Source organism: Prionailurus bengalensis, chromosome B3 (genome assembly GCF_016509475.1).
Source record: "Prionailurus bengalensis isolate Pbe53 chromosome B3, Fcat_Pben_1.1_paternal_pri, whole genome shotgun sequence".
Lineage (NCBI taxonomy): Eukaryota > Metazoa > Chordata > Mammalia > Carnivora > Felidae > Prionailurus > Prionailurus bengalensis.
The window spans coordinates 69,604,814-69,626,082 of record NC_057355.1 but is presented as its reverse complement, the minus strand read 5'-3'; the positions used below and the strand labels follow the sequence as shown (position 1 = coordinate 69,626,082).

General features: G+C 44.0%; 1 protein-coding gene across 1 annotated transcript in view; it reads right to left on the bottom strand.

Moving 5' to 3' along the window:
* The window catches only part of RYR3 (ryanodine receptor 3), a 451,654-nt gene that overhangs the window by 3,242 nt on the left and 427,143 nt on the right, over nt 1-21,269 (bottom strand). The window contains exons 91-102 of the mRNA XM_043554522.1: nt 20,806-20,977; nt 19,437-19,523; nt 17,803-18,003; nt 14,588-14,718; nt 10,169-10,211; nt 9,285-9,412; nt 8,811-8,871; nt 8,378-8,524; nt 4,409-4,543; nt 2,956-3,112; nt 1,810-1,874; nt 1,078-1,178 (exon numbers count right to left, since the gene is read on the bottom strand). Coding sequence (XP_043410457.1) covers nt 1,078-1,178; nt 1,810-1,874; nt 2,956-3,112; nt 4,409-4,543; nt 8,378-8,524; nt 8,811-8,871; nt 9,285-9,412; nt 10,169-10,211; nt 14,588-14,718; nt 17,803-18,003; nt 19,437-19,523; nt 20,806-20,977 — 1,428 coding nt within the window. The remainder of the gene's footprint in view (nt 1-1,077; nt 1,179-1,809; nt 1,875-2,955; nt 3,113-4,408; nt 4,544-8,377; nt 8,525-8,810; nt 8,872-9,284; nt 9,413-10,168; nt 10,212-14,587; nt 14,719-17,802; nt 18,004-19,436; nt 19,524-20,805; nt 20,978-21,269) is intronic.

The window sequence follows — 21,269 nt, the reverse complement described above, 5'->3', positions numbered from 1 at the left end:
ACTTGAAGGGTATGCTAAAGTTTTTTTAGTTTTTGTTCTCGTTAGGATTTTTTTAAATTTGTGTTTTCGTCTTGAACTCACATTCTAGGGAAAAAGAAAATACGTCTTTGCTACTTCTCTTTAACAATAACACCTTTCCCCAAGGCTAGGGCTGTTCCATCCTAAAGAGAGGTTAGTTCTTCCTCAACAATAAAATGTTGACTCAGGGGGAAGAGCTAAGCCAGGGAGCCGCTTTTTTTCTTTTCTTGAAAATGATCACGGAGAGAAGCTGTATCGTCAGGTACTCTATATTCTCTAAGGTACAGGATTCGTACACAGCGCATGACACACAACAGGCTCTGAATAACTTGTTCTTGAGTGAATGCTCTACCTCAGAACAAGTACATACTTACTGGAGCTTCCAGGGGGCCAAGCTCTAGGTGCTGGGACACCCACACCCACAACTATCCCATGCTTGCAGAGCTCGTATGTTCAAGGAGAGGACGGGCAGGGTGAGGCCCGCAAACTGACCATGGAATCCGGCAACACGCAGGGCGCCGACCGCCCTGATGGAGGCCCCTGTGGCGTGGTGGGGAGGAAGGCCTGACCAGAATGGGATCACCGGAGAAGGGGAAGAGAAAAAACGGAGGCGGTAAACACAGACATTTTAAGTTTTGCTGGAAAGGAAAGAAAGAAGCAGGGCAATAACAGCTGGAAGTAAAAGCAGGGCGGTAGCCTTTTTGCTTTGTTTAGGATTTCCAAAGAGAACGCATGTATGGGGATAGGGAAAGTCCAGTAGAGAAAGAGAAATAGCTGTAGTGATGTATGGGGTCTGATCCTGGGTGGAAGGGCTGACCGTGGCTATCAGTAGGAACGGCCCACAGCCCCCATCTGTCAACACCCGGGAGAGGCAGAGAATAGGGACAAAGGTGCAGGCTCTTGGGGGCTCCTTGAAGTTTTTTCCTAATCACCTCTCCTTTTTCAGAGGAATAGGCAGAAATGGCACCCACAGAGGTGACACTGAGGACACAACTGTTTATTTTAACCTGCCACTCCTTCCCCCGGCCACTGGCCCCTCCGTTGACCAAGGGTACTCACAAATAGTTGGCTAAGTTGTGCTCCTGTAAGGTGTGTGTTTCAAAACCATGAGGGGTCGTGTCAAAGTAGTCATTGCCAATCCCGCAGATGAAACATTTAGTCTAAGAAGAATAAGAGAAGCAGTGAAGGCATTAGCAAACATGACATTACAGGTGGGCGGAAAGGGGTGATGATCTCTGACTGAACTGATAGCCAATGAAGGATACTTCTCTCCTTAACGTGTTGGGCTGTTAGTCGTCTACTTCACAGGGTCCCATACCTAGCTCCTTGCTAGCTGAGGATGCTTGCTCCTGCCCAAGCAGGGGACGTGGTGAAGGCACCAGGGTGGCAGGCTGGGGATGGATAGGGTAGGTTGCAGAGCAGAGAGGGTGGCACAGAAAAAATGCCCAGAGCTGGCAGACAGGTTCAGGGAAGGCAAACAAAACTTTATTGGTAATTTGCCTAAAATTTGTCTGGCCCTTGGTAATAGCAGACCCTATTATTTAAAAAGTCCCTTTACGGGGCACCTGGGTGGCTCGGTTGAGGGTCCAGCTTCGGCTCAGGTCATGATCTTGTGGTTTGTGAGTTCAAGCCCCACATTGGGCTCACTGCTGTCAGCTCAGAGCCCACTTCGGATCCTCTGTCCCCTCTTTCTGCCCCTCCCCCTCTTGCACTTTCTCAAAAATAAAGGTTTTTTTTTTAAATGTTTTACTATAAGCTACAAAAATAGAGTTGGAACTAGTCGAGCATTACCTCCATATCTTCTCGCACCTGTTCCTGCTGGTCTCTTAACTCTCCAAAAGCATCAATAATAAGACCTGGTATTTTAAATACAAAGACAGATAAAGTGTTTAGAATACTCTGTTTAGTGGCTCAGGGCAGTGGTTCAATTGTTCAGGCCACAGTGTTTTGAAAAAAAGTGAATTATCAAGGCTGATTAAAGCAAAATCAGAAAAAATAGTTGTGTTTTCAAGTGTTGCATCCAAGCTAACCATTTCTCATTGTTCCTCTTCCTCCACCTTGCTGCAGTATTGGATGCTAACCATGGACTTCGTGACCCACTTGGCTCTCCCCTAGTCCTTCCCTGTTCTATGTTGCTTGGCCATTCCGTTTCCAGTCCTGTGGGCTCTTCCTCTTCTCTAGCAGTGATGTAGGCAGTGATGTAGATCAGGATTCCTCTTCAGGTTCTTTGCTTCTGCTTCTGGAGCATCTCCTCTCCACTCACATCTTTGATCACCACCACCAGCACTGATGTATCCCATTTGTACTGTTGCATTCGTGTTTATTTTCTGTGTGCTTATTATTCATTATTTCTATCCTATTCCATTCCTGACAGGTCTCTTGAAAGACTTACTACAGTTACCCGCTTATTAGCCCTCAACACCCGCATGTTTATAGGTACCTCAACTTGGTGTGACTCCAACTAAATTCATCATCTTCCTCTAATTCCTGACAAGTTGTTGACTACAATAGCAGTACCCCCTCCCCCCAAAAGATAAAAAAAACCCACAACAAACACATCACTCTCTCATAGCTCCTTTCTCTGCTCCTTCCCCACCCTAATGCCTGGGAAGAAAAATAAGGGCAGGAACCATGAGGCTGTGGGACAAGACTAGCCACAAGAGGGATCTAGGAAGCAGAAGGTGAAGGAAACAACCAGAGTGGGGGATAATAGGGGGGAGAGGGAGTCCTCCCGTGGCATTCTCAAGTTTCTTATGTCAGTGCCCGTATCTTTGGCTCTATGTACAGCCGAATCCTTGCATACAGGAGATAGTCAATAAATATTTACTGAATTAACAAGTAAATAAATGTCCAAACCTCTATACAAAATGTCACAGACACAGAGAAAGAAAGAACTAGATCTAATAAGCCCTGTTCATATTTAACTGGAAACCCTACCTTGAATGATGGCCAGCAAGATGACAATGACAAAGAAGAAGAACGTGATGTCGAAGACAATGCGGTACATTTCATAAGGATCACCAGCAGGGTCTTCAATTTCGTCGCCAATGCCGCCTCCTGCTCTTACTCCCACATACATGTGGAATAGGTAACACTAGAGAAGAACAATAGTGGCCATTCAGATAAAAGTCACAGAGCTCTGTCTTTAGCAAGATAGTCCAAACCTTCACCTGCGGGAGGCAGAACACAGCCCTCTCCGGTGATGTCAGTATTCTGCTGCCAGCTGCTGTCCTCTGCACCCCCTGGTCCGTGTGGGGTGTCTAAAGGTGGAAAGACTGTGGGTATGTGTAGCCTTTAAAAGATTTTTTTTTAAATGAGCAGATAATAAGTTTTAACTATTTGACACCTGTAAGAGAAATCATGTAGGAAACGTCTAAGTTAAAACACCTTTGGGCCCTGATGAGCATGCTTTTGCCAGATGCTCATTTTCCCTCCTTTAAAGTTGCAGCCTCCGGAAAAGGCCTCCTCCTGCTTCCACATCCTCTGTGCACCCAGGAGGGCAGGGATTCCTACAGCTTCTGAGAGAAGACGACTTCTGCTCCCGTGCTGCATGGGTCATCCAGGGCAGGGATCTGCGTGCGGGATCCTAGAGCAGGGCGCCGCCCACCCCCCCCCCCCCCCCCGCCATCAGTCCTGCCTAGAGGGGTGAGGTTCAGAGGGAAAAGCATGGAGATAGATGCATGCTGGTCACAGTGGTGCTCTAGTGACTGTTACATTGCTGTCTGATAGGGGTACCTGCCCCAAGAAAGCATAAGGTGAGTCTTCGGCCAGAATGTTACCTGTATTAAATGATCGCAAGCTAGGGTATTTCAATGTCACCTGTCCCTGACACACAGTGTTTGCCTGAAATCTCATCATTAGGAACATCTACAGATGCAAGTGTCGCTCTGCCAGCTCCCCGGGAGCTGTGTTCTTCTTGCCCACTAGTGGCTGGCCTGACAGGAACCTTCTGCCCCGCCAGCCTGCCACTCGCATTTTGTCAGACTATAGCGGCTGTTCTGGGAAAAAAAAAAAAAAAATCCCCTGGGGCTTCCAGAAATAAATTGGGCACCAGATTCATGGGACCACACCCCTAGATTTCTGAGACAAAGAACCAAAGCTCGACTTCCAAGAAATTTAGATGTGTGTCTGTCCACATTCAGATACAGGCAATTCGCATCTTTACCACAAATGTAGGTGACAGAGACCCTCTCTGCAGGGTGCTCTTTCCACCTAGGTGTAGGTGAGTGATCCCAAACCCTGTTTCCTTCCGTCCCTCTGTCTTTCCTGGACACTTCTCCCTTTCAGAGATGTGGATTCTTCTCTAGTCTCTGTTGTCGCTGTGACCCTCCAGTTCCTCCCTACCCAGGGAGGACAGTGACCAGCTGGCCTGCGGGGGGGGGGGTCTCACCGTCATCATGTCGTCACACTTCATATCAGGCTCATCGTCATCTTCACTTTTGTTGTAGAACTTGCGGAAGAAGTTGAAGGCCACCACGGTGTAGAGGTAAACCACCACGGCCAGGAGACCCACAGTCAGAACCAGCTGTGAGCGGGAAAGAGACAGGAGAAAGGAGGTGGGTCTTCTCCACCCTTGGAGGTTCTTGGAGACCCCAAGGAAACAAGAAAGGGGACAGAGGAGGGGGTAGGAGCGAAGGTTGCTCTACTGCAGGTGGAGAAAACGGGCTATGGGGAGAAGACAGTAACGCTGAGGGCTTGTGGACTAAATTCACCATCTCCAGCATCTCAGAATGTGACTGAATTTGGAGGTCAGGCCCGTAAAGAGGTAAATGAGAACGAGGCATTTAGAATCAGCCCCACTCTGATCTAACTGGAGTTCTTACAAGAGGAGGACGTTAGGACACAGACAGCAGGAGCTGCAGGCACAGAGGGAAGAGCAAGTGACAAAGTAAGAGGCTGGCCAGGTGTAAACTGAGGACAGAGGCCTCTGAGTCTACCCCCACCTTGATCTTAGACTCCCAGCTCCAGAACAGAGAAAAGATAAACGTCTTTAGTTTCCTTCCATCCATTGTTTGGGCCACCGGTCTGGTTCTGTCACAGCAGCCCTGGCAGACACATACGTGGGGATGGGACTGGGCTAAATAATCTATGAAGGCAGTTAGGACTGAATAGAAACTGTTCTAGGAGGAGGTTCCCTAGGTTTTTTACAGAGAGAGCAGGGAGCTGAGGCTTCACGATGTGGCTTCCACTCCAACGCTGCTTCTAAAGAAATTAAAGGTTGGGGCTCTCTCTCTGTCTCTCAAAAAATGAATAAACCTTAAAAAATTTTTTTTAATAAATTAAACATTCTTTCGACTGGTGGGTGTCCCTACATTACACGTTTTCATAAATAACCATGAGTGGAAAACTGTGATAGCTTTGAAGTTAGTATAAGAATTATTTATGATGGTTTAGCAAAGTGACATTTCTCATCATCAACAAATCTGCCTAAAACCTTTGCAGGGGCACAGGGCATGCTTATTTCCAGGCTTCAGGAAGTACCACAAATGAGGACTAGGCAGGACCTGCTCATCTGGCCCATTTGACAGACTGGGGGCTGAGCCGGAGCTAGGAAGATCACAGTCTTTATGAATACAAGAAACATATTCAGAGGCTTCTTCGAATGGTGAATAGTAACTTACCAAACCTCAGACTGCAGACCTCACAGAATGCAGTTCGTTTTAGAAAGAGACAAAGAACCTGGGCTTTGCGCCAAGGAAGAAATGAGCTAGTTCTGCCACTTAGCAGCTGTGTGGTCTTGGGTGAGACACTCACCCTCTCTAAACTTCAGTTCACTCATCTGTCAAGTGAACATAACATCTACCTTACAAGGTAGTTGTGAGCCTGTCATAGTACTTGGCTGATGGCACCCAAAGCTGGGCATGTTGTTTTGTTTGTTTTTTACAATCTTGCCAGAGTTTATTCAGCAAGCCCATATAAAAAATTCATTGTTTCCCCTTTCCATTTAAGGTACAGTTTTGCGTAATGCCATTAAGCCAAATCAACAAAAACTGAAGTTTCAATATCTGAAAAGGGGAAGAAACAAATTCTAAAAGAGCATATTGTAATACTGGCATTCCACAGATCACACTTTAGGAAACACTGCCTTTATAGGATCAAACTTCCCAAGACACACACGTAAAAATACACAATGGCCTTTCTCCCAGGAACCTATAGGGAAGCATTTAGCACGCTAAGCAAATACCTACATCACAGTCCGTCATTACCTCCCCAAACTTGAGTGGTTTGAATGCGGCAGCAAATTTCTACCTCCAACTTTTCTCTGTTCTTTTTATCTTCAACTAAAACGAGAAACACTGACTGCTGCTAGTGCCAGAAACCTAGAAGAAACAAACCACTCTAATACTTGATGATCTAGCACCTTTTATCTTGCAGAAAATTTTTTGAGTATCGTTGACAATGAAACACTGGTTGCAGGTGTACAACATAGTGATTCGACATCTCTATTTGTTGTGCCATGCTCAACATAAATGTAGCTACCATCTGTCACCAGGTAATGCTGTGGCAATACCATTGACAACATTCCCTATCCTGAGCCTCTTATTACCATGGCTCATTCGTCCCATAACTGGGAGCCTGGACCCACAACTCCCTTCCCTCTGGCAAACCACTGGTTCTCTGTATTTGTAGATCTGCTTCTATCACCTTTCACTGCAGAACAATTAAAGGTCAATTTGACTTTAGTTTTTTCTGGTTGGAATCCCTATTTTTTTTAAGGCATACAAGATGATTTAATAGGTATACATATTGTAAAATGATACAGCAATCAGGTTAATTAACATATCTGTCACCTTACACAGTTACCATTATTATATGTGTGTGTGTGGGGGGGGGAGGGTGGTGAGAACACTTCTGATCTACTGTCTTAGCAAATTTCATGTATATGAGACAGTATTTTTAACTATAAGCACCATGTTTTATATTAGATCCCCCAAATGTATTTGTCTTATAACTGAAAGTCTGTACTCTCTGAGCAACACTTCCATTTCCTCCAGCCCCTGGCAACCATCATTCTACTCTTTGGTTCTAGGAGTTCAATTTCTTTTGATTCCACATATAAGTGAGATCATACAGTATTTGTATTTCTGTGTCTAGCTTATCTGACTTAGCATTAATGCCATCAGGGTCCATCTATGTTGTTGTGAGTGCTATGGTTTCCTTTTTTTTTTTTTATGGCTGATTAATACGCCATTATATATACATACCACATTTTCTTTATCCTTTCGTCTACTGATGGACACTCCGGTTTTTTCCATATCTTGACTATTATGAATAATGCTTCAATGAACACGGAATGCAGATATCTCTTTGAGATAGTGATCTCATTTCCTTTGGCTATATACCCCTAAGTAGGATTGGTGGATCATGGGGTAGCTCTTCATCTCATTTTTTTTTTTTTTTTTAATTTTTTTTTTTTTTTCAACGTTTATTTATTTTTGGGACAGAGAGAGACAGAGCATGAACGGGGGAGGGGCAGAGTGAGAGGGAGACACAGAATCGGAAACAGGCTCCAGGCTCTGAGCCATCAGCCCAGAGCCCGATGCGGGGCTCGAACTCATGGACCGCGAGATCGTGACCTGGCTGAAGTCGGACGCTTAACCGACTGCGCCACCCAGGCGCCCCTTCATCTCATTTTTTGAGGAATTTTCGTAGGGTTTTCCCAATGGCTGTACAAAGCTGGGCACATTTTAAGTTCATTCTGTTCTCCCTCTCCTACACAAAGGTTTAGAGACGTGAGGGAACTCCTGCCTCACTTAGGAAGTTGCACTTAATGAGGAATGAAATGCTAAAGAGTTTGAATTTGTTGACAGAAAGAGCCATTAGAGGATTTTAATCAAGGGAATGACCCTGACAGCACTGTAGAAGACAGACTAGACACTGATGAGACTGGACATAGCCATGACTATAGACAGATATAGATATAGACATATATGTGTATATATATATATATATGTAGAAGTCATTGCTTCATAGAAGCATGTATCAGAAGTGCCTGGGAAGTTTTCTAAATACATAGCCTACTTACCAATCCCCAGGGAATGTATCAGATTCATGGAGGAAAGGGTAAACCTAAAAAGAGTCTCCAAAGTGATTCTGAGATGCCCATCACCTGCTTTCCTCCCCCCTTTCCTGAACATTTGATTAAATGTTCAGGGTTTCTAAACCAAGGTCTTAGGGCTCTTAAGTGATGGCCACAAGTTTGCAAAAACAATCTAGTAGTTCACGTGTTTGGCCAAGAAATGTGTACTATACTCTATGACCCACAGTTGTACACTAGCAATACTACCTGTTGTTGGCTCCCCCCCCCCCCAATCCGTATCGAGGCCCCTCCTGTTCTGCATCAGGATAAACCCAATACCTGTTTGCCGTTGTGAGTTACAGATGACAGAATAGTCCTCAGCGTCTTGAAGCCCATTGCAATGTCTAGCAGATGGGCAGCAAAGAAGAAGTTGTTGTAGTGGCCCAGGATCGACATGGTTGTATACCAGGCAAGGTAGAGAAAGGACTGTGGAAACAGAGGCAATTTAGTAACTTTTCAGGCATTCCAGCCTCATGATGGGCCCATTAAACACCCCCCCCCCCGCCTTTTTTTTTTCCTCATCTTTGGGAACAGAGCAAGTGAAAGCCTGTCTGCCTTACACTACTGTTCCCCAGGTATGGTGAAGGCCTTCCATCTTTCATAAGCAATCAGTGAATCTTTCTTGGCACCCCCTAGCGTGTTACCCGATGGCATCTAATGACATCCCTGGTCCTGTGGCACAGAATCTCGTTTTTCCAGATGCCATACTCACGTTATCGGTAAAAACAACTCCCAGCTTCCAGATATGGTACTTCATATCGATGGAACTCAGCCTAAAGGGAGACAAGTAATTTTAAAACTTATAAATGTCAGAATGCAGTTAAGTGTTTAATAAGGGGAAAAATTCAGTTTTTTTCCTCTCAGGTTTAATAATCTAAATACAGCTCTGAGTTTTGCAAGCTGTATGTGTTCCCCATGAGACTGAGAATGGTTGAATCATACATCCTGAAATTTTAATTAGTCTTTCTCTTTCAGCTCTTTCAGGCATAAAACCTGATAGGCCTTTCCATTTTTTAAGGCAGTGTTCTCCCAATATGTTAGAACCTAGAAGAAACTCCTAAGCCAGACCAGAGCCTGAGAGCACACAGACATTCTGCAGTTCCTTCCTCTGGCATGCAGAAGAGGGCTGGAAAATCAAAGGATCCACTATGGCCAGACTTTGGATTTAAACTCCTAAGCTCTGTACCATGACACCAGAGAGGCCGCCTCTGCTTTGCTTTCTTCTACTGGGCTGAAATCAAGGGCATTTTTGTCCAAACCTAGGAGTTCAGCAATGCGTTCTGCTCCGTAGAGATCACCATACTTGTTAATCACCTAAAGAGAGAAGACAACAGAGTGGGTTTGGGCCACTCAACACCATCAGTGTTTTCTCTGGCCCCGAGGTCTTCAGAGCTTTGCTACACTCTGGGCTCTTTCAAGTGACTGATAAAGACATGATTCAAAATGCAACAGGAAAAAAATAAAAAAATAAAATAAGATAAGATAACCACCCCCCCCCCCCCCCGGAGAAAACAGAAGTGACAGAGATAAGTGAAAAACGTTTTTTTTCAAGCTAGTATCTTTTTGGAACAGAGAAAGAAACTAGTATGCAGAAAACAGTGATTGTATTAAGCTGTTTAGGGCAGCTGATTATAGCAATGGAGCCAAAACCTACATATGCTCATAAAAAACCCTTCTGTGACTTACTCTTTTTGAGATACCATCATAAAAACAACATCAAATTTATTCATGTTTGTAGATGAAGAACTTTAAAAAAATTTTTTTTAATGTTTCTTTATTTTTGACAGAGAGAGAGACAGAGTGCCAGCAGGGGAGGGACAGAGAGAGAGAATCTGAAGTAGGCTCTAGGCTCCGAGCTGTCAACACAGAGCCTGGTGCCGGGCTCGAAATCCAACTGTGAGATCATGACCTGAGCTGAAGTCAGATGCTTAACTGATTGAGCCACCCAGGCGCCCCTGTAGATGAAGAACTTAAAAAAACAAAACAACAACAAAAAAAAACCCTACATTTCTTTGGTGGTCATGGAACTCTCCCCATCCCTATCCCCCACTCCCAACTGACAAGGCCTACCTTTCTCTTTACAAACTTGTCCCAGTAGTTATTAGGAAAAGATCTGAAAAACAGAATAAAAAAGGGAGATACTTAGCATCAAGGCAAGCACATCAAGAGGCTTTGCAATCTGTGTCTGGATCTAGGATCTCCTTGAGTTTTGTCCTGCTCATTCGAGAATTCAGACTGATTGAAAGAGTCCCCACAGGTCTGATTTATGGTTTTTATTCTTTGTGTTGACTTCTGGAATACTGGAGAGCCACTCTGCATTTTCTACTTCAAAAGTATGGTAAAGAGCCAGAAATTGTGGCATCAGATTAGACAGAAGCAGATCCATGTCTCCTGATCCCAGTATAACTGCAAACAAAAGCCTGTAGGAAAACACATGCATTCAACTTTCCTTCACTGAGTGCCTAACTTCATGTTGGTACCTGGGGTAGCTGATAGGGATATAGTGGTAGAAAGTGTAGATGAGGTCCCTAACTTCATGAAGTTTCCAGTATGGGAATCATCTTTTGTTCATGTATGTGGGGTTTTTCTTAACCAGAGGGCTCATCCACTCTATTTTCCATTCCCATATAACTCCTGTGGGGTCTGCTTTTCTCAGGGAATTAGACCCCTCTTGTCTTTTGGACATGGTCCCCTCTACCATACCATCCCTAACCCCTCAGAGGCAATTTCTGCCCTGAGCCTAGGAACTCATACCAGCTCCACTGCAAATTGTCATTGTTCAAATTAAGGAAGGACTGTCACTCGTGGGCAGGTTGGCAAAAACCATTTAAGATACTTTTCTCCTTTCCATCCTGAAATCGATCTTTCCTGGGAGAGTTCATTGTGAGTCTAGATTGCAGCCAAGGAACCTCTGACCCTTGGTGCAGGCATTCTTACTTCTGTTTTCCTTAATCTGAGTCATTCTTATTGCCTGTGGAACATAACAGTCTCTTATTTTATAAAGACCACCCAAGCTGGTGATAAGGAAGTGAGGACATCCCTCTCTTCATGGGCCTCTCAGAAGAACAACTGTGAGCAAATGCCACTTCTCCTTCAATAAACAAGCTGACAATCTTTAAACATTTTTTTTTTTTTGTAGGGAGGGGGGAAAGGGGAAGCAAAAGCAATTTCTTTGTTTCAAACATCCAAATGCCACTTAAAAGCAAAAACAGATGCTGGGGTTACAAAGTAAACTGGTAATAGGTTTTATCTCCGGAGGAATGCAAGTGATTATTTTGATTTTCTTCTTTGTACATTTTTCTACTTGATTTTTTTCACGTATTACATTTAGAGCCTAAAATAAACAAAGCAAATAAAAATCAATCCAGGCTTCCTCTGTCCACACCAATATCTCCTTTCTCTTAAATCCTTTATCCAAATGGATAACATACAACTTGGCCTTGGTCACATTTGGTCCTTAACATACAACTTGGCCTTGGTCACATTTGGTCCTTAACATACAACTTGGCCTTGGTCATATTTGGTCCTAAGGGTAAAATTCCACAGGTGATGCCACAGAGATGCTGACTGAAGGTTCCAGGCAAGACCATTTCACAGACATGATCTTACCTAGGTCTGGGTATTCTTGTCCCCTGACTAGGTATGTAAGCTCCTTGAAGGTAGAAAACATAGTTTTACTTGATAATATACGTATTTTTAAATAATATCCTTTACTTAAAATCTGAGGTAGATGGGGGCGCCTGGGTGGCTCAGTTGGTTAAGCATCTGACTTCAGCTCAGGTCATGATCTCGCGGTTTGGTTCGTGAGTTTGAGCCCCATGTCAGGCTCTGTGCTGACAGCTTGGAGGCTACTTCGGATTCTGTGTCTCCCTCTCTCTCTGTCCCTCCCCTTCTCATACTGTCTCTCTCTCTCAAATAAACATAAAAAAAATTTTAAAAATGTGAGGTAGATGACAGGGCCTTCAGAAGGGAAATGCATAAGTAAGTGCTACTTCTATATATGAATGGTCAAAAAATAATACAAGATGCTCAACCTCTTTAGAAATCAAAAAAATGCACAGTGAGATGCTATTACACACCTACTGAATTAGCAAAGTTATTTGAGTATCTTAACAAGTGTAGCAAAAACGCAGAGAAGCAGGAACTCTCATACAGTGCTGGTTGGAATGTTAATCAAGACAAACATTTGCATACCTTACTATTCAGGAAATTCCTTTCCTGATTTCTATTCTAGAGAAACTCTTTTACTTGAGCATCGGGTATAAAAGTATTCATTGTCCCACTGTTTATAAGAGCCAGAGACTAGAAACAGTTGAAGTATCCACTGTCAGGAAAATGTATAAATACACAATACACACATGACAAGTGCTTATATAATGGAAAATGCTACAGCTTTGAAAATGACCAAACTATGACTACACACATCAACCTGGGCAAGCTCCAGATGCACTCCTGAATGAAAGATTTCAATGACAGTATAATGCATGTAGCATAATTCCCTTTACATAAAGTTCAAAATCAGTTGACATGAAACAATGGTTCCAGGGACACATACCTAAGAGGTAAACTATATACTAAAGCACAAGAATGAATATCACTGAAGCCAGGAGAGTAGTTAAGTGGGGGTTGGGGAGAATACGATCAGAGAGAACATCCCGGACTTTGAAGCTATCAGCAGTGCTCCATTTTTTAAAGTTTGTAGTTCATTAACAATATAAAAATAAAATAAGATAGCTCTCTTTGACATATAGTTAACTGTAAAAAGTAGGTTACGTGTATTGTGGTGCCATTACTGTGGAAACAAAGATTCATCCATCTAAAATTTTTAAAAATGCTATCTACACATTTCCCTACTCATGGGCATTGAAGCCACTTCAAATGAAAAAAAAATCAACAAATATCCTTGTTGGAACGTTTTAGTGTAATTGTCTTATTATCTCCTTAGATCCATTCATAGAAGCTGAACTGCCTTTTTACTGAGACTTTTAGGCCAAATCACCTGTGTCACATATACAAGCATTACTGATAACTGCAGAAAGCTGACCAAAGAATCACATTATTTAAGAGCATACAAAATTTCTGTGATGTGATGACAAAGGGTCAGAAATTAGGCCTCGTGTTTTCCTTTTTTTTTCCTTTATTCGAGCTGACTGGCACAGACATGGAGCAGGGGACAGGCTTTTGATTTGCATGCTCACTACTTTTCTTCCCCTTTCTAGAGACTATTTTAAAAAGCTCAGCTGGGCCTTTACAGAGCTGCCTCCCTCAGTGTGCCTGACCCTCTTTGGATAAGGAGCAGTTTTCTTCTCCCAGGGTCAGAGTTGCTGTTTGCAGACATGCATATTTTAATTGGCACAGCTAAGGTGACAACAGTCACCTCTGTTTATGTATCTCTTTTCCTTCAACACACTAATTTATCTTCAAACTTTCATTTTCCCAGTTGGGAACACACTGGCATTACCTTCGCTAATGATGGCAGCCATTTTTTGAACAGGTAGGGAGAAGGAATGACCAACAGCTTGATGCCTACCACGTGCCAGGTGTACTGTACCAAGCATGTGACATACACTCATTCATCCTCCCAGACTGCAGGAGGTCGTAGGTATTCTCATGGCTCCGTTAATGAAGAGGAAATCAGGGTCTAAAAGGCTTCATTACCTTGCCCCTTTCACAGGCAACTAAGTTACAGAGCTGACCTGGTAACCCGCTTCTGCCTGTAGAATCCATGGTCTTTCCCATCACAGTACTAATCACATACATGCCCATCAAGACAGGCTTAATGACACAGGTAGTAGCACCCCCAGCCAGATGGCTCTTTTTTAAATTATTTGAGAGACAGAGAGAGAGAGAGGCGCACAAGGGGAGAGACAATCCTAGGCAGGTTCCATGCTCAGTGTGGAGCCTGACATAGGGCTCCATCCCATGACCCTGGGATCATGCCCTGAGCTGAAATCTAGAGTCAGACACTTAACCAACTGAGTCACCCAGGTGCCCCCTGATGGCCCTATTCTAACTGCCCATGGAACTGCCTATCCATCGACATTGGAAGGAGCTCTAATACTATTCAGGCTATTTTTTTGAGACAACTTCAGAGTTGGTGCCGACGCAGGACTGCTGTGCAGCATGGGTGCTCTGGAGATAGATCAGATGATCTCAGAACCTCTGGGTCAGGGAAGCATTCTGCATGACTCGAACATGAAAACTCCTTAACACTGCACTGGACCATCTGCTCTTAGTTAAATATGCTCATCACTCCCCGACAGCCTCCACTGAATGCCTCCCACTGAATGCATAGGGATACAACACCAGTGTTTGAGGGGCAACAGGCTATTTACTAGGAAGGCGGTAGAGAAAACACGTCCTAGAAACCAAAAAAAAAAAAAAAAAAGGCTTCTATTAATCAGTCTCCAAGGCTGGCTAAGAACATGCCATTCTGTTTACAGTACAGACGCCTTTCCCTTTTTGGGATGGAGGTGAGGGGACACTTACGGTGTGTTGATTACCAAGCGGTCCCACTGCCCCTTGATGTCATCTTCAGATGGCTGTTCAGTGATATACAGGCCATCGAACTCCAGCTTCCTGGCAATTTCTTTTTCTCTTTTGAACACCACCAAAGGGACCTACGAGTGGGAAGACACTGCTTGCTCAATGCAGGCTTTCTAATTCAAGCACCCTCTCCCAAGCATTTCTCGCAAATTAACCTTTCCCATTTGAGGGGGCAGTAATCTCTTATTTTTGAAGTTTATTGTTTTTAGTAATCCCTACACCCAACCTGGGGCTCAAACTCACAACTCTGAGATCAAGAGTCTCATGCTTTACCAACTGAGCCAGCCAGGCAGCCTGGGGGCAGTAATCTCTTTGTAGTAGGATTCTCAGGGTGCCTAGTTGTGGGTCCAAAGTCAAATCTCTTCTCACTCCTTTGGCTAATATGTTTCCTTCTCCAAAAATTTGGAGCCACCCTCATCTTGGGCCACCCTTTAAGGTTTGGGTTAAATAGCTTGTAGTAATACAAACTGGACTCCTTGACCCATCCTGGGGAGAAGGCCATATTTAGACCAGTCCCTGGGCCAAATGAGTTAGGTACCCTCGGACTCCTAGGCTGGAGTTGACACATGACTTAGAAAGAAAATGAACTATTCTAGAACGGATTGCTCAGCCACAGAATACCATGGAATGTTCCAGCCGCCTTCAATGGCTAGGGTCATATTGATCTCATGGCACTGACGTTTGGTTAATGAAATATGGGGGTTTGCTAGCAGGGATGAGAGGATTCACTGGGCTGTTATTGAAGTTTTCTTCCTGAGAGAAACACAGTTATTGGTTTCCTATTATCACTCCCCATTCTCTTACATTTGGAACTTTGATTTTAGCCTAGAGATGGTGGCATGGCTATGGTGGCCCACCACAGAAAAAAGTAGAAAAGGAGGGGAAACTTGCTTCAACCATCAACAGACATACAATAATTCAAATAAGGGACAGAGTTAGTGAGGTCAGAGGGTGCTACTGAAATCCTAGGAAATGAGAATTCAGAATAGCCAGGGCTCCTATAGCCAGGAAAGCTTAATGCAGACAGAGCCAAGGCTTCTCATTCAGCTGGAAAGCCACTGGTTACTTGGCAACATCCCTCAGGCTTTGGTCTCCAAACGGGTTCTTCCAATAACTCTTTCTCAAAGCTCACGTTATCTATAAATACCCATGCTATTCCTTTATTTCCAAGGGAAAAAAAAGACAAAATTTAGATAGTGATTTGTAAAGAGTTGCTTCTTGCCCTTTTTATCTTTAACATGACAAAACAACACCAAGCAAAGAAAAGACTAATGACAGGAAGGTGGCAAAGGCTAATAATAGGCATTGCACCCTGTGAGGAACTGATGATTGCTTGCTAGTTAATGGATGATGTGGGAGGGAAAGCAAAGATAAAGCTACTCTGACTAATACCTGCTATATTGTGAAATGACTCTGAATAGTCATCATCATCATAATCATAATCATAATACTATGAAGTTTTAGAGCAGTACTCATCTCTGGAGTTTGAAGCATTCCCCCCTTCAGTCTTCTAAGGATTTGTATATCCTTGTAAGTAGGACTTCCACATCTTTATTCCCTAGATAGTGTTTACCTTGTGTTTTCTCTAGGTCACTGGTATATCTGCACTGAATCCAACAAGCTGAGCCCTAGGATGGTAAACTAAGGTAAACCACTAACACTCTAGTGGTTACTATGTTTGTGTTCTGGGTCCCTCTATACATTTTAATTCATTTAATACTCCCAGCTACTTTTAGGGGTTGTGCTATTATTATTAACACTCATATGTACAGAGGAAGAGATAGGAATGGTGAGGTTAAGTGGCAGAACTGTAAGTCCCACCCAGGCAGCCTCCAGAATGTGTGCTCTCATCATTACAAAAGAGTCCTTAGCGTGGATTAGAGCAAGTGGTCTCCCCACCGGGGTAGCTAGACTTCCCACATGATATTACAGGTCCTGGGGACGAAGAGAGGGCCACAAAGATAGGAATATATGTTTGGGACTCTTCCCAGGAGAAGATGGCTTAGTGTATGGCCAAGGAGACTTCCTACTTACGAAACAAAATGTAATGAGAAAAAAGATGTGGTATAGTAGCAACAGAACCAGACTTAGAAAGCCAAAAATACTATGATTCACATGAATATATAAAGATTCATATAACTATAGTAGTGTCTGAAGATGGCTCCCGTGAACTATGTCTCCTTGTATTCACGCCCTTGTGTGGCTCCCCCTCATCTCCTGTGCAACCATGAATCTGGGCTGACCCTGTGACTTTCTGTAAGCACCAGAAGGCAGTAAAGTGACACTGTGACAGTTCTAGGCCTAAGCTTTAAAAAGGCTAGCAGCTTCCATTACTGTGCTCTTTTTGGAAAACCCCAAGCCGTCATATGCAAGAAGTCCAGCTACCTTGCCAGAAAGAGCATACAGAGAGGCCAAACGGAAGGGGGAATGCGCTGAGTCTATACGGAGAGAGAGGTCCAGCTGCCCCAGCTGAGCCCAGCCTTCCAGCTGTTCCCTTGACAACACTCCAGGTGTGAGAGTGTGCCATCATGGACAGTCCAGCCCAGCTGAGCTGACAGATAGTTGCTGACACAGCTGCCTTCACACAGAGCAGAGGGATTGCTCAAATGTGCCCAGCCAAGTCACAGAATCTTAGAAAGTGATTGTTATTTTAAATGACTAAGGTCTCGGGAGGATTTGTTATGCAGCCCTACATAGCTGAGACAGTAATCCATCAGTAAGTTTGCTTCTGACATCTGAAGTAGTTAAAAACCAATAGATTTTGAAAGGCGAAAAGCATTTTTATAAAATTCCAACATAAGTTCCAAGATCAGAAGCGGCTCTCATTACTAGCTGCATGTGTGACTTAGCATGATGACTCTAATCCTATGAAATTCAACAGGAAGTATCTGAAAAGGGACTCCCGGAGTAAGGCTTCTTACAGTAGAGTGTGAATACAGATCACCCAGGAGGGCATGTTGAGTCGTAGCTTCTGAGATAAAAGGCCAGGGGTGGGGCAAGATTCTGCAGTTCTAACCAGCTCCCCGGTGATGGCACTGCCACCACTCTCTGAACCTCAGGCTACAAGCAAAGTCCTGGAGAATAAAGGGCTCGCTGGGTTCAAAATGATGCATCTTCCCCAAGGAGTCAGATTAGATTCAGAGTAGCCAGCAACTCACCTTCAGGCAGTAATAGCCCACCACACAGACCAAAGAGATGATGGTGTGGATAATGGCCAAGGCCCGCAGTGCTGGTGCCATATACCCGGTGCTCTCCTGTAGGACAAAGAACACCATCGCTTCTTCCTCTTCCTCATCATTAAAGGAATTCCACAGGTTTGCAACGTCCTCTGTCTCTTCTTCTAAAGGCTCTTCAGTGACCTGGCCCAAGACACACACTTTCTTACAAACATCAGAAAGTACCTCTGCCAGTGGGCTCTCCCCCCATTTTTTCAGACTGCTAGCATATGCTATACACATGGTAGTAACGCAGCATTATTTGCTGAGGGAATGAGGTTTTAGGTAACTTATTCCTAGGAATCTCCAATGTCTATCATAACTACAAAGAAAATTTCCGAGAGACAAATACTATCTCTTGAAAAACAAAAAAAGTTACGAGAGCTGGGGTGCCTGGGTGGCTCATTCGGTTAAATGCCCGACTCTTGATCTCAGCTCAGGTCTTGATCTCAGGGTGGTGAGTTCAAGCCCCGCATTGGGCTCCGTGCCCAGCGCGGAACCTACTTTAAAAAGGAAGAGGAGAGCTTTACTACGTGTGCTATGATCCCTATACCACAGGAGGTAATTTCTGAAATGCCGTGTCCTGGGAGGAGGCGAAGACACAAACGTGCACATGCACAACTGCGTGCGCGTGTGCTCGCACATAGTCGACATTTTTTCATTCTTTTTTAGATGCCTTTGACATGCATGCCTTCAACTGCCATTCTTACACAGATGGCTTCCAAATGTACACCTGTGAGGCTTTCCATCTGCATTTCCAATGCCTGCTGGCTACCTTCACCTGGATAACTGTCTGCAGTCACTTCAACCTCAGTATGTTTAAAGCCAAGCTTTGCTACACGCCCCTCTACAGATTTCCATTTTTCTTCCACAGGCAAAGTGTCGGACTATAGGCAAAGGAAAGCCATTATTAGTTCAATCTAGTGGCAGGTTGATGTAGATTAAAGCAAGGTTTATACAAATCAGATTGATGGTTTTAGATAAGGAGGGAGAAAGGCAAAAGTTAGAGTAGCCAGTTAAAGGCTATGTCAGGAATTCAGGACCTAGCATTCATTTATTCATTCCACTAACATTTATTATGTGCCTATGGTCTACAAGACCCACTTAGCAATGTTCAAAATCTTTATTTATCCTGATTAGTCTCTTTTCCCATATCCCCAAACCAACTACTGTTAATTCTTCCTTCATAATAGTTCTAACATATGGACCAATTATAACGGCTTTCTGTTACCTTATCCTTTAAGGAAAAAAACTTGTATTTACTATTCATTTTGAAATGCATTATAGTGCCTAATACAGGGTCTAGAATATAGTAGGCACCCAACAAATATTTGGAGAATTTATTAAGTAATGACTAGAACAAGCCTAAACTATGGAGATGACGCCCTAACTGGCCTTCCTTGCAAGCAGTGTCTCCATTCCTCCAAATGTTAAAGACCATATCCTTTTTGGAAGCCAGTGACTTAGAGATTTCCTTAGGTATTAGAATTTCTTCTCTAATTAAGGGCATAAGTTCTATTCTGATTTTTAAAAAGTATATAGTATAGTGAGCAAATAACCCCTAAATGCAGTATCACCTTGTAAAAGAGCAGGATGAAGTTGATAGCGAAGGCTACAAACAGAGCGAGGAACCTCAGGTTGTAGAAATTCCTGGCCAGGTAATGCTGAAAAGGAAAGGACAGGCAGAAGTAGAAGAGTTCTGGAAGGGAAAGAGACCTTCCTTCCCTCCAACAGGAGACCTTTTCTGGTTAGAAATTTACACGGGACTGGCCCTACTCCTTGGTAACCACTGTACTAAGACAGTGCTGGACTTCTTATGACTTATTTGGGGAGAAACAGGAGCCATTGATTTAGAAAAGTGGCTCAGAATAATGCTAAAAGGAACTCTGCCCTGGTTTACCCCTCAGGGAATCAAAAGCCTAAACAGGTCACTAGCAGAAGACCAAAATGCTGCTGTTAGGGTGCGTGAGTGCATGCGCACTCTATGCAGACGGTAAGTCTATTTAGAAATGAGTTTTCTATGCCCACAGAAGAGCCTTGCAGCTCCCACCCTGGATGTAGCCAGTCTGTGGCCTAAAGTCTTTGTCCCCTTGCAAGTCACTGCCTCTCCCTCTCCCTCTGCCTCTCCCCCTCAAGGTAGCATTCCCATTGCCATCTTCCCTAGAAAAATCAGCACTTGGGGGCACTTGGGTGGCTCAGTCAGTTGAGCTTCTGACTTCGGCTCAGGCCATGATCTCATGGTCTGTGAGTTCAAGCCCTGCATCGGGCTCTGTGCTGACAGCTCGGAGCCTGGAGCCTGCTTCAGATTCTGTGTCTCCCTCTCTCTCTGACCCTCCCCCATTCATGCTCTGTCTCTGCCTTAAAAACAAATAAAAATTAAAAAAAATTAAAACAAAAAAAGAAAAATCAGCACTTGAGGACTGGAACGATAGCAGTTTGGGAAAAGCTCTCAGTCTCTCTGTGTAGGAGGCTCTCACCAATGGTGTTGGGGAAGGTGTTGTCCTGACCATCAGCAGCTGCACCTCAGTGGGCAGTTTGTCAGAGAAAGGACATTACAAGCTATGCTGAGGGCTGATTGCAGGTGGAATAACAAAGCTTCCAAGGAGTAACAGGAGAACCTAACATAAGAATATTCTTTCTGCATCCCAAATGGTCTGGCCGCTTCTGAGCTCTGGACTATGACAGGCTAAGTGAGCACATAACACACGAGAGCTCACTGGCAGAGAGCACAGGGCATCCAGTGCTGGGTAGAGGGGCTGGAGCACTTGGCTTTCCCCAGGCTAGCCTCTTTTCCTTTTCCTCCAACACAAAAGGAAACAACAGATGAATGAGAGAAGAAAAGGAATGAGAAAGACAAGGAAGCATAACGAAGCAAACAGTGAAACAGAATCAGTGACCACTCGTCTGAGGTCTGCACCGGGAGCATGGCCAGGCTAGAGTGCTTACCAGTAACTTGGTCTGATAGATTTCCAGCCCTTTGAAGAAATTAGCCATGAAGGCTTCAGGCTTCTCAACTTTCTGGCCCCGTCGCCGCTTCTTCTTCTTTGTCACTTCTGCCCACAGGGCGTCAGCTTGCTCTTCCTCCTTGGCCGTACCCTCCTTCTCCCCATCTTCCATGCTGTACAAACAAGAAGCCCACTCAGCACAGAAGGGCAGCAGGGGGCCTGGCCCAGATAGGGATACTACATTAAAAAGAAATCTTGTAATTACTCCTTGAGGGTGGGAACCTCAGGTCTGTATCATTCCACAGTGCCTGGATGTCAACTTTGCATTTAATGAGCTGTGCCCACTTGGATGAGTCACAATCATGGGCATGTGTCAGTTGTAAATATGTTTGTAGTCTTCTTAAATTCAGCTAAACATTTTTTTTTAACCTTCAGAAAAGTTGTCTTTAAAATTTTTTTAAATGT